The sequence below is a fragment of the Ovis aries genome, chromosome 1 (genome assembly GCF_016772045.2).
Source record: "Ovis aries strain OAR_USU_Benz2616 breed Rambouillet chromosome 1, ARS-UI_Ramb_v3.0, whole genome shotgun sequence".
Taxonomy (NCBI): Eukaryota; Metazoa; Chordata; class Mammalia; order Artiodactyla; family Bovidae; genus Ovis; species Ovis aries.
The window spans coordinates 68,529,897-68,542,954 of NC_056054.1; the positions used below are offsets into that span (position 1 = coordinate 68,529,897).

General features: G+C 36.9%; 1 protein-coding gene across 1 annotated transcript in view; it reads right to left on the reverse strand.

Annotated features, from left to right (window-relative positions):
* Window positions 1–2,098: 2,098 nt before the first annotated feature.
* HFM1 (helicase for meiosis 1) overlaps window positions 2,099–13,058 on the reverse strand; it is a 157,252-nt gene continuing 146,292 nt past the window's right edge. Inside the window, exons 35-39 of the mRNA XM_060411607.1 lie at window positions 10,161–10,274; window positions 8,731–8,821; window positions 3,647–3,749; window positions 3,393–3,544; window positions 2,099–2,651 (exon numbers count right to left, since the gene is read on the reverse strand). Of these exons, the coding sequence (XP_060267590.1) occupies window positions 2,582–2,651; window positions 3,393–3,544; window positions 3,647–3,749; window positions 8,731–8,821; window positions 10,161–10,274 (530 nt within the window). The 3' untranslated portion in view covers window positions 2,099–2,581. The remainder of the gene's footprint in view (window positions 2,652–3,392; window positions 3,545–3,646; window positions 3,750–8,730; window positions 8,822–10,160; window positions 10,275–13,058) is intronic.

Genomic DNA, 13,058 nt, shown 5'->3' on the forward strand with positions numbered 1-13,058 from the left:
AGGTTTTGAATTACATATATTTAACATACACATACTTTTCCAGGTAAGTACTTGCTCAAATGGCAAATTATCTACCCAAGTGTTTCTAAAATTAGCCTGATGATAGAAAATGACCTGGAGTGCTTCTTAAAACCATAGAACTCCTAGTTCTGTTCACTGGTGATTCTGAATTAGTTGCTCTGAGATGAAGTCTGCCAAGTTTGTGTACTTACTATATTACCCATACATTTCTGATGATGAGCAAAGTTTGGGAAACATCAGTTTACGAGTAAAGTTCAAGCTTCTTATTTTAACATCTAAAGTCTTCCACAAAGTGACCTCAAGGTATAGATCAAACATCTACAACATTTACCTATGTTTATAATTATCTATTCATTATTCCTCCCTCAGAGCTTTGCTCACTGTCCCCTCAGCCTACAATGTCCTTCTCTCATGTATTTGCCCATCAAAATCTTATTCATCTTTCAAAGCTCAGTTCAAATTTTTATCCCTATAAAGGCTTCCTTGACCCCATAGTCAGGATAATACTCTCTCTCTTACAGATTCCTATAGTTCCTTATTTTTAAAAAATATTCTTTATTTACTTTGGTTGAGCTGGGTCTTTGTTGCGTACGCAAGCTTTCTCTAGGTGCGGCTAGCAGGGGCTACTCTTCATTGCGGTGCGGGCATCTCACTGTGGTGGCTTCTCTTGGTGTGGAGCACAGGCTCTCGGTGTACGGGCTTCAGTTGCAGCACAGGGGCTCAGCAATTGGGGTGAACTGTCTCTAGAGTGCAGACTCAGTAGTTGTGGTGCACAGGCTTAGCTACTGCATGGCATGTGGAATCTTCCCAGACCAGATATTGAACCCATGTCCTCTGTGTTGGCAGGTGGACCCCTTCCACTGTACCATCAGGGAATTCCAGAACTCCTATAGTTCTTTAAATCTCTATTGCAGTGATTCTCAAAGTGTAGTCCTTGGAATAGCAGTATCAGCATCACTTGGGAATTTGTTAGAAGTGCAAATTCTAGGCCCCATGTCAGATCTATTGAGTCAGAAACTGGGTATGGTGCTCAGCAATCTGTTTTCAAAGAAGCTCTCTAGAATATTCCAACATCCTGAAACTTGAGGCCCACTTCTCTAATGTATTCTATATTTATTATTGTTATATTATAGGTCTTAACTTCTCTGTCAGAATGTAAAGCTCCATGAGAGCAAAAATAGTCTTCATCATTTGTATCCTTTGCACTACCAGGCACAGTACTTTACACTTAGCAGATCACAATAAGTCTTCTTAAATTAAACTGCTATTTCTTTAGTGTCAAAGTCTATGTATGCTAGATGAGCAGACTGCAGTGAACCAATTTTTCATTTTAATGGTGTTTAATAACCTTTAAAGGTTGTAGCATGATTGATTCAGATGCAGAAACACCAATTGTAAAGACGACTAAAATAAGGGCTGGTTGCTCTTACTTTTCAACAGAGACAAAGTCTCTTAAACTTGTTCTAAGTTTAATACATATGATGCCTCATAAATGTTTACTAATAACAGCCAACAACCTCATCTTCTTCTCTACTTCTCTTGTCTCTAAGGCTTTTATATCTGAAGAAAAATTCCTAAAACCTTTGAAGTGGCTTCAACTTCACACTGTATCTATAAATAAATTAGATAATAAAAACTGCTTAGAGTGCCTATCGGAGAAGGCAATGGCACCCCACTCCAGTACTCTTGCTTCGAAAATCCCATAGACGGAGGAGTCTGGTAGGCTGCAGTCCATGGGGTCGCGAAGAGTCAAACACGACTGAGCGACTTCACTTTCACTTTTCACTTTCATGCACTGGAGAAGGAAATGGCAACCCACTCCAGTGTTCTTGCCTGGAGAATCCCAGGGACTGGGGAGCCTGGTGGGCTGCCGTCTATGGGCTTGCACAGAGTCGGACACAACTGAAGCAACTTAGCAGCAGCAGCAGCAGAGTGCCTATAATACTACTTATTAATAAAGAAATCTGAGAGAGAACTCACTGGAAAATAATATCAAATAACTTTTGCTGTATTAAAAATCAACATAACAAAGTTTTAGAATTCACCACATTAAAAAACAAGTTAAAGGAAGACAGTCTACACTGATTAACGTTTCCTTTATTGTTGCTTGAAATGATATAAGAATAGGTTCAGACAGCCACTGGATTCTCAACAATCTTTAGTAAAAAAAAAGTCCTTTAGTAAATTAATGGTGAAAAATTGATACAATAAATAGATTTACTGACCTACAAACATTTGGCCTTCACAGAATTTCTTCTTAAGAAAATATTAAATTGGTTCTGGTCTAGATCCAATTAATAACCAAATAATTATTTCTAAATGAAACTTAATTATCAGCTTATGAAACAAAGCCACCGTAAAAGTGCTTTTCATGAAGTTACAATATTATGGGGGAAAAATCAGTCCAAATATTTTGTTGCCAAAAAAGCCAACAAAGTTGGTCAAATCCAAGAAAAAAAAAACCTGAACAAGTATGAACTACTTTTTAAAAATAAAAATCATGCTTTGTAAGGTGTCTTTATACTTTGTCTTGTTAATATAAAAAGCATTTTTGTCTGTTTTAGAAAATACCATCAAATATTCCCAGAAAAGACTTTATTTCATCAGCTTCATCATCAGGATGATACCTACTGGGGGGAAAAGCAAATGTAAAAGTAACTATTTTTATAACACAGATTTATAATAAATAATGTACTAAAAATATAAAATGGATAAACTTGAAGATTGCTGAGAGGTAATTTATCAAATGAACTTCAACAGGCATAATCTTATAGGAAGTCTGGAGGAAATTAGAATTCATGAACTATGAAAGGTAGAGACAAGTATATTAGATAGATATTTCTTTAGACATATTAGAAAGTAGCACCATTTAATCACTGTCAACAGGTCTCGAAACCTTGACTATTCAAGAGGAAGAGGGAAACTGCTAAAAGTAACCATAAAAACGATCAGCAGTAGGGGCACTGATTAGACTTAACCGGACTTCTTCTTTGAACTTGTAGAATTATAACAGAACTTGGGGGCTGAAATACAACTAGAACATTAGAAAAATTAGCTGATCTCATTTCTCAAGTGACCTCATATTTCATATTATCAACATATTGTATTCAAATTAGTAAAAAGTTTATCAATGTAACACAGTGTTTTAATTACTAGCATCAAAAACATAGGTTCTCAAAAATTGAGATATTTGATATTTTGAATTATCTTAAGGAGCTTAGCTTACCAGCGGTCTAAAATTTTTACATCTTTAAGTAAATAAAACATTTAGGTTCTGATCCTTAAAATGAACCAAGGGAAAAGGAATGCTGAAATTCTTTGTAGAAAGCTTTCACTTGTATAGTCTTAAAATATTTTTAAAGAGTTCTTACCTGAAATCAATCTCCTTTTTACATTCATTTCTAATAAAGCAATCTACTTTCTTATTAAAATTTGAAGAGTTTGATATTTTTTCAGAGCGAGTAAAGCACAGCTTTTCAATCTCTGGTGACAGACTTTGTTGTTTTCTTTCTTGTAAATGGACCTATATTTTGAGGTTAAAAAAGTCAGCAACCATTGAAGGTTTAACTCTTCAGGCAGTATTTAAAATAAAAAAGAGAGAAGTGTTTCTTCTTATAATACTTGCATTTCCAGATTGTTGAGGTAATTGTGTCATGGAGGATGCACCAAACTTGGACACAGCGGAATTTGATAAATAAATATCTGGCTTCTCATGTGATGAAACAAAACTAAAAATCAAAATGAATTACTTGGTCAAATATGGCATATAAGAGAAACAAACCATTCTAATTTAGATCAACAGCAATTCTTTGGAAAATATGATTAGTTTATCATATTTATCACCCATAAAATTGATGCTCTATATCTTAGACTCATGGTGAAGTTGGTGTCTCTTTCTTTTTGACAAAAAGCAATTTATATATTCCAAATTAAATACGAATACTACTTTTAAAGGCCTGCAGAAACAATCATTCAGCAGTTTTCATTAGAATTGAGTCTTAATCATCTGTAATCAAGTAGTCCGTAAATCTTCTCTAAATTCCACTTGCTTAACTTTCAGTATCCTTTCCCTATTTTGGTCTCACTGTAGACAGGCATCTCTAGTTACCTTCTCATGTGTAACTGTATCTTAGTGTTCATCTTTAGTCTTTTATATTAGATTCATTCATTACAAGCATTTATGATTCACTACCATAAGCCACATATTGCACTAGGAGCTAAGTATAAGCGGTAAACAAATCTTTAGGAGGTGATCATCTATACAGGTGCAGACAATAAACAAACAGTAAACATAATTACAGATCCTGAAGTGATATGAAGCAAATGAACTGAGTAGTAACATAGTAGATAACAGTGTGGAGCACAAACCCACTTTAAAAAGATGGTCATGGATGCCACTCTGAGGAGGTGACGATTTAAGCTCACACAGGCTAAAATGTGACAGTCATGCAAGGAGCCACAAATAGCAGATGGTGTAGGGAAGAACCACACATATTGCTAGGACAGAATCTTTTTATCTCTTATAGCAAGGAATGGCAAGGAATGAAAACAGTAAATAGAGTATGAAAGGAAGAGCATGTGTCTCCTTTTCATCATAGACCCTCAGCGCTCACAGGCCTTCCCAGCAGCAACTTCTGGCACCAGTTTCTCAGAGGTTTCTTGATAGAAGTCCATTTTAAACCCACCTATTTTCTGTTGGTCACTTTTAAACTCTTCCAAAATTATTTGTACTTTTCTAAAGTTGTGGTACACAACACTGTTCATATGCCTTGTTACTTTCCTACTTTGATTTGCCTACTTTATTGACACCCATGGCTTTTTTCCACTGTGATGCTTCTAATCTGTTTACTCTGTATGACTTAGAACCAATGAATGGAAATGATAAAAGACGAATTTTAAAAGCTAGTGAATGACCTGAGAAATCCAAACATGAAACGAGCACTGTAGAATGAATAAGCTCCTGGTCACTGGAATTGTCTCGGTGGAAACAGCATGATTACTTGCTGGTAATGTTGGATGGTTATTCAAGGACCCAGTGGAGGGGAGACTAAATGACATTTAATTCCTTTCAACTCTGGAATTCTATGAAATCTATGATTCTGTGATGTTGATACTAATGTTCAGTAAAATGACTAAATAATAGCAAAATTATCACATGACACTTACAAACTTAAAAAAAATTTTAAAGTAGGAGAAATAACTCTTTAGTAGAAAACTGAACCTTGAATAAAAAGTTACCACTATTTCTTCTCTGTGGGAAAGTTTTGGTTCTGGCTATAACTTCTCTCTCTTAAGTTCTAATCAGGTGCAACATACAAATGTATTTTACATTTCTACAAAGATACTTTATGTTGAACATTTCTAATATTATTTTTTTTCAAATGTCTCATATGCTCTATATCCTTAAGTAATATTTATGTCTACCCACTTGTCATTTATTCTTCCCTGTTCCTTTACTGCAATATTCTATCTATTTCTAAATCTACTCTTGAAATGACTGAGAAATCCAATTCTATCTCTCAGTTTCTATCACCTCTGCCCCAGTTGAGGCCTTATCATAGCCTGCTTTTCTCACTGGCCACTATGCTCCCGGTGGTCCCACCCTCTACAATTCATTCTACATATCACTGCTGGAATGGCATTTTTCTGATTGAATTATATAATCTTAATAGTATAAACTTAAATAGCCTTATATAGCTTTAAAATCTTGGATGGTTCTTCACTGCCTACCATGGAGATCAGAACCCAGAGCCGGCTAGGCTACAATGGGTCTATAAGCATTATTATTATTTTTTGGATAAGGGGTGCTGCAGATACTTAAAAAAATTAGTTGTCAAAATTTAAATGTCAGGAGATGTCACATAAATTTTAGATTCTTAGCTTTTTTAAAAAATCAGAAAATCTGTCAACACTAGACTTACAGTTCCTGCACTGCAACATCTGGTTAGCTCTGAGCTGTGGCTATTCCCTTTAGAGGGGGCACTCTGCAGTTACCCTTGGCCCATCAGATCTGGAAGCAGTTTGAGTCTGTGAACCCTGATGTACTGGATACAGCACAGGTATCTAAATATGGTATTCATGGCCCCTCACAGACCTCAGCAATCTCAGCCTTAATTCTGTGGCAACACTGACCCACTTTACTGACCCTTGAGCACCAGACGCCTTTTCAAACCTTATCCCTTTACATACACTCTTCTACCTGGAATGCATACAGTTCAATTGCTCAGTCATGTCCGACTCTTTGCGACCCCATGGACTGAGCATGCCAGGCCTCCCTGTCCATCACCAACTCCAGGAGTTTACTCAAACTCATGTTCATTGAGTCAGTGATGCCATCTAACCATCTCATCCTCTGTCATCCCCTTCTCTAGCCTTCAATTTTTCCTAGCATCAGGGTCTTTTCAAATGAGTCAGTTCTTTGCATAAGGTGGCCAAAGTATTGCAGTTTCAGCTTCAGCATCAGTCCTTCCAATGAAAATTCGGACTGATTTCCTTTAGGATGGACTGGCTGGATCTCCTTGTAGTCCAAGGGACTCTCAAAAGCCTTCTCCAACACCACAGTTCAAATCATCAATTCTTTGGCACTCATCTTTCTTTACGGTCCAACTCTCACATCCATATATGACTACTGGAAAAACCATAGCTTTGACTAGATAGACATTTGTTGGCAAAGTAATGTCTCTGCTTTTTAATATGCTGTCTAGGTTGGTCATAGCTTTTCTTCCAAGAAGCAAGCATCTTTTAATTTCATGGCTGCAGTCACCATCTGCAGTGATTTTGGAGCCTAAGAAAAGAAAGTCTGCCACTGTTTCCATTGTTTCCCCATCTATTTGCCATGAAGCGATGGGACCAGATGCCATGATCTTAGTTTTCTGAATGTTGAGCTTTAGGCCAACTTTTTCACTCTCCTCTTTCACTTTCATCAAGAGGCTCTTTAGTTCTTCTTCACTTTCTGCCGTAAGAGTGGTGTCATCTGCATATCTGAGGTTGTTGATATTTCTCCCAGCAATCTTGATTCCAGCTGGTGCTTCATCCAGCCCAGTGTTTCTCATGATGTACTCTGCATAGAAGTTAAATAAGCAGGGTAATATTCAGCCTTGAAGTACTCCTTTCCTGATCTGGAACCAGTCTGTTCTTCCATGTCCAGTTCTAACTGTTGATTCTTGACCTGCATACAGATTTCTCAGGAGGCAGGTCAGGTGGTCTGGTATTCCCATCTCTCCCAGAATTTCCCAGTTTGTTGTGTTCCCGACAGTCAAAGGCTTTGGCGTAGTCAATACAGCAGAAATAGATGTTCTTCTGGAAATCTCTTGCTTTCTTGTTGATCCAACAGATGTTGGCATTTTGATCTTTGGTTCCTCTGCCTTTTTAAAATCCAGCTTGAACCTCTGGAAGTTTATGGTTCATGTACTATTGAAGTATCACTTGGAGAATTTTGAGCATTACTTTAAGAGTGTGTGAGATGAGTGCAATTGTGCAGTAGTTTGAGCATTCTTTGGCATTGCCTTTCTTTGGGATTGGAATGAAAACTGACTTTTTCCAGTTCTGTGGCCACTGCTGAGTTTTCCAAATTTGCTTGTATATTGACTGCAGCACTTTAACAGCATCATCTTTTAGGATTTGAAATAGCTCAACTAGAATTCCATCACCTCCACTACCTTTGTTCGTAGTGGTGCTTCCTAAGGCCCACTTGACTTTGCATTCCAGGATGTCTGCCTCTAGGTGAGTAATCACACCATCGTGATTATCTGGGTCATGAAGCTCTTTTTTGTATAGTTCTTCTTTGTATTCTTGCCACCTCTTTTTAATATCTCCTGCTTCTGTTAGGTCCCTACCATTTCAGTCCTTTATTGTGCCCATCTTTGCATGAATTGTTCCCTTGGTATCTCGAATTTTCTTGAAAAGATCTCTAGTCTTTCCCATTTTGTTGTTTTTCTCTAATTCTCTGCATTGATCACTGAGGAAGGCTTTCTTATCTCTCCTTGCTACTCTTTGGAACTCTGCATTCAAATAGGTATAGCTTTCCTTTTCTCCTTTGCCTTTCACTGCTCTTCTTTTTTCAGCTATTAGTCTTTTTCTTTTATACCTGTTAAACTCGGTTCTGTTTTTGTAATGTTTATTTATTTTGGCTGTGTCTGATTTTAGATGCAACACACAGGATCTTTGGGATCTATGTTGCAGCAGGTGAGATCCTTCTGTTACAGAACGTGGGCTCAGAAGTTGCAGTGCATGAGCTTAGCTGCCCCACAGCATGTGGGATCTTAGTTCCCCAACTAGGGATCGACCTGTGTTCCTTACACTGGAAGGCAGATTCTGAACCACCAGGGAAGTCCATCTCCCTGTCAAATTCTTATTTGGTTTTCACATCTTGTGAAAAGTGAAGATTCCTCACCTCAGCCCCAGAGACCATGATTCAGTAAGTCTAGCATGGGGGCCCAAGAATGTGCATTTTTAATGTGTTCCCCTAGGAGTTGGACATAACTGAGTGACTAAGCACACACACACACACACACACACACACACAAGGTAATTTTGATTCGTGTGGTCTGACAAGAGGACTTTGAGAAACACTGCTCTAAGATTAAGAGGGCTTAGCTTGGCTGATACCCTACTGCTTCTCTGCCATCTAATGACATGATCCTCCTCTCTACTTACATGTCATAAAAACATAAAGTCGTAAGTATTTGAAACCAAAGTTCTAAAACTTGCCTCTTAGACATTTCTCTTTGGAATTGGCCTTTTGATTCTTGGAATGGTAGCTTACTTTCCCCAGTACTTGAACTCAAAGTGTTTCCAAATCCTAGGTAAAGAGATAACATTTTGAAATAAAATACCAAGAAACAGATGAATAAAGATTTTCACAAGTTCTACAAGGACTCTCTCCAAACAGATATGATCTGGTTAAAGAGAGAATGAAAAATTCTCAACAATTAAATTTACTGTACATATATAAAACAAAGGAGTGAAGTTAATGGAGTAAAACTACATAACACATAGGTTAGCTTATTAGTTACTATATTAAAAGGCCCCCAAACCATTTTTATTCATTTATAAGCCATGTAAATGATTAAGTCGAAGTTATTCGATATTTTCAGTGATCTGCAAAGGGCTGACTTCCTGCTGTCAACCATCCTTGGACAGAGTCTCTCCATCTCGCTATCTTGTCTTATACTTACCAAGGTTTTCACTTCTCTGTTTTAGTGAAATAGGCTGAATTTGCCAGTAACTCAAAGGCCTAGTTCCATTATTTTTGGATTGCATATGATTTAAATACAATATCTAATATAGGAGAAACTAATCATTTCCTCTTAATTATTTATTCCTGAAAAGTCAATTCATGTATTATTTCTGCTAGAAATAATATTTTTATGTTGTTTACTAGCATATAAAAATATTTTTAAAAATAGAATATTTTAAAATATAGCAGTTGTTTACATGTCGATCCTAAACTCCCTAACTATTGCTTTCCCCATCCTCCTCCCTGCCCCTCCCAACCCCAGCAACCAGCAAGGACCTAATGTATACCACATGGAATTCTGCTCAATGTTATGTGGCAGCATGGATGGGATGGGAGTTGGGGGAGAATGGGTACATGTATATATATGGCCGAGTCCCTTCACTGTTCACCTGAAACTATTACAACATTGTTAATCAGCTATACCCCAAGGCAAAATAAAAAGTTGAAAAAAAAATGGAACATTTTTGTCTTTCAAAAACATTACCAGAACATGTGAAATCCTAAAATGGAGAGCAGGATAGTCTCTTTTACAAGGGAAAATTCAATAAATCTTAATTTGAATACAGCCTTTAACAAGAGAAGGGACAACAGAACAGAAAAAGCTCATTTGCTATATCATCATTATGGAATAATCTTGACCTCTGTCCTAGGGATAGGAAATGTTATTTGTGAGATGGCCACATTTTTAGTTTTGCTAAAAATTATAATCTGAATAAATCAAAGCTAATTAAGTACATGCACCAAAAAGGCAAATAAAATTAGTTTCAAAAACTTGACTGAAAAATATTCGAGGAATTTCTCATGAATTATTTCATTCTAAAATACATACATTTCAAATAAAATACATATAATACATATATACAAAAATATACACAAATGAAATATATTTCATGCTATTTACCTGATGTTTTTGTCTTCTCAGTTTCAGCTGAAAAGCTAGTAATTTCTACTAAGTTTTCATCATCAAAGTCATCCCAAATTTCATTTCCGAATTCAAAGTTCACTTTCAAAACTTCTGAAAATGAGAAATTACTTTTAATCGCATCTGTCAAATTCTAGTTTCCAGATGCATTAAAATTTCTGTTGAACAGAATTGTTTGAGGGGCTTTTTCACTTGAAGTTGTAGAATAGGTCCATCAAGAAAAATCTGTCATGTGTTTGTGTAAGTAACTATGCTGCTGCTGCTAAGTCACTTCAGTCGTGTCCGACTCTGTGCGACCCCAAGGATTGCAGCCTACCAGGCTCCTCTGTCCATGGGATTTTCCAGGCAAGAGTACTGGAGTGGGTTGCCATAGGTACTTTTAAAACCATAAGCATCATTATCTATTGACATATGAAACACATTTTTCAACTATTAATACTGAACAGAGGTCTTGAGTAGTAGTTTTCTAAAGCACTGGGGTCAAGCATTATTGAGTATTGTAGTCAACCAGTTTTATTTACTACATTACATGTAGTGATTGATTGCTACACTAAATTTAATTTTCAAGGTATTTTTCTAGATAAAATTAATTTTCCTTCTTAATTCCTGCATAAGAATAATCTTATTCCAAGATTGGACTGTAATAGCTTCTAAAATGGGCTTCCTTCCCATCTCCTTTCCTTACAAGTAGTCAATTTTGAGTATTGCTATGAAAATATATCTTTATTTTTCTGCTGCGAAAATATCCTCAGTGTTATCCACTGTACATAACCTGGTTTTAGAGCCGGAATACCTATTGTATGTAGCCTGGGTTAGAGTCAGACTACCCAGGTGAAAATTCCACCTTTCTCATTTACTGGTTGGATAATATTAGACAAGTAATTTAACCTCTGAGCCTAGTTTTCTCTTCTGCAGAACAGGGATAATAATAGTACCTAACACATATGATTATTATGGAAACTAAATGTCTTTACCTGTGCAGTTTTCCATAGCAGTGTGTTAATAAATAGTGATAATTTGTTTCTCCAAAAAATCTTGTATATATATATGTATTGTATGTATTTGTTATATGTAAAGGATGTGTGATTGCAGCCATGAAAATAAAAGACACTTGCTCTTTGGAAGGAAAGTTATGACCAACCTAGACAGCATATTAAAAAGCAGAGACATTACTTTGCCAGCAAAGGTCCATCTAGTCAAGGCTATGGTTTTTCCAGTGGTCATGTATGGATGTGAGAGTTGGACTATAAAGAAAGCTGAGCACAGAAGAATTGATGCTTTTGAATTGTGGTGTCGGAGAAGACTCTTGAGAGTCCCTTGGACTGCACAGAGATCCAACCAGTCCATCCTAAAGGAGGTCAATCCTGGGTGTTCATTGGAGGGACTGATGTTGAAGCTAAAACTCCAATACTTTTGCCACCTGATGCCGAGAGCTGACTCATTTGAAAAGACCCTGATGCTGGGAAAGATTGAGGGCAGGAGGAGAAGGGGACGACAGTGGATGAGATGGTTGGATGGCATCACTGACTCAATGGACATGGGTTTGTGTGGACTCCGGGAGTTGGTGATGGACAGGGAGGCCTGGCATGCTGTGGTTCATGGGGTCGCGAAGAGTCAGACACGACTGGGCAACTGAACTGAACTGAACTGAAAGGATGTGTAGCACACAATTTACACATGATAAAATACATAGCATGCTCAATTGTAAATTCCACACATCTAATTGATTATCACTGAATGTTTTCATTGAATTTTGCCAAACTCTTGTTCTGTATCAACATGTGGTTGCAATTGATAAATGTAATTCTCACATTCATTTGTCAATTCACACATTGGTTGATATTTTTGTTGACTTTAATAAAAGTTGGAGAAAGAAATGGCAACCCACTCCAGTATTCTTGCCTGGAAAATCCCATGGACGGAGAAGCCTGGTAGGCAACAGTCCATGGGGTGGCAAAGAGTGGGACATGACTGAGTGACTTCAATTTCTTTCTTTAATAAAAGTAAAACAACAAAGATGTTGGAACTTCATTCATTCAACCAAAGACTTAAGCAACTTCTTTGCTGAATTAGATAATAATTTTCCAATGCTAGAAGAATATTCTTTCAATTTTCCATGCTATCCATGATGTAAGGGCTACAGACATGACACTGACAAACCTGTACTTTTAACATTTTCTCCATCACTTTCTTAAATACAAGCAATAAGTCAAGCCATGATTTGTATTGTTTGCTGACTTCTACGATGTAAAAATTCCCACTATGATTGATTTCAAGCTAGCAGTGTGACACAACTGAATGCAAAGTTGGGAAGAAATGCACAGTAGCACCTCTTTATGAAGTATTTCCATCGTACAGACACAAATATAGATGTAAATCTCATGTGTTAGTGTTAGTCACTCAGTCGTGTCTGACTCTTTGTGACCCCATGGACTGTAGCCCACCATGTTCCTCTGTCCATGGAATTCTCCAGGCAAGAATACTCGAGTGGGTTGCCATTTCCTTCTGCAGGGGATCTTCCCAAGCTAGGGATTGAACCCGGTCCTCCTGCACTGCAGGCAGACTTTACCCACTGAGCCACCAGGAATACAGATAATAGTAAAATGCAGTAGAATAATGAGGAAATGGTTAGTTTTAATATTTACAGTCTTAGTTTTTAATATAATTTATTTAATTGAAACTTTATATAAATAAACTTTAATAATGCCTGAAAGAATCCCCTTATACTCTTATAAGCTCACTCCAGTAAAATTTTTCTTCACTTTAAATAACCTCTACACTATCCAAAACTTTCTCTATCCTTTCACTCTACCTTCAACTCCAGTTCACATTATTCTAATTTTGTACCTTGATAACACATACATATCTATGTTCTAC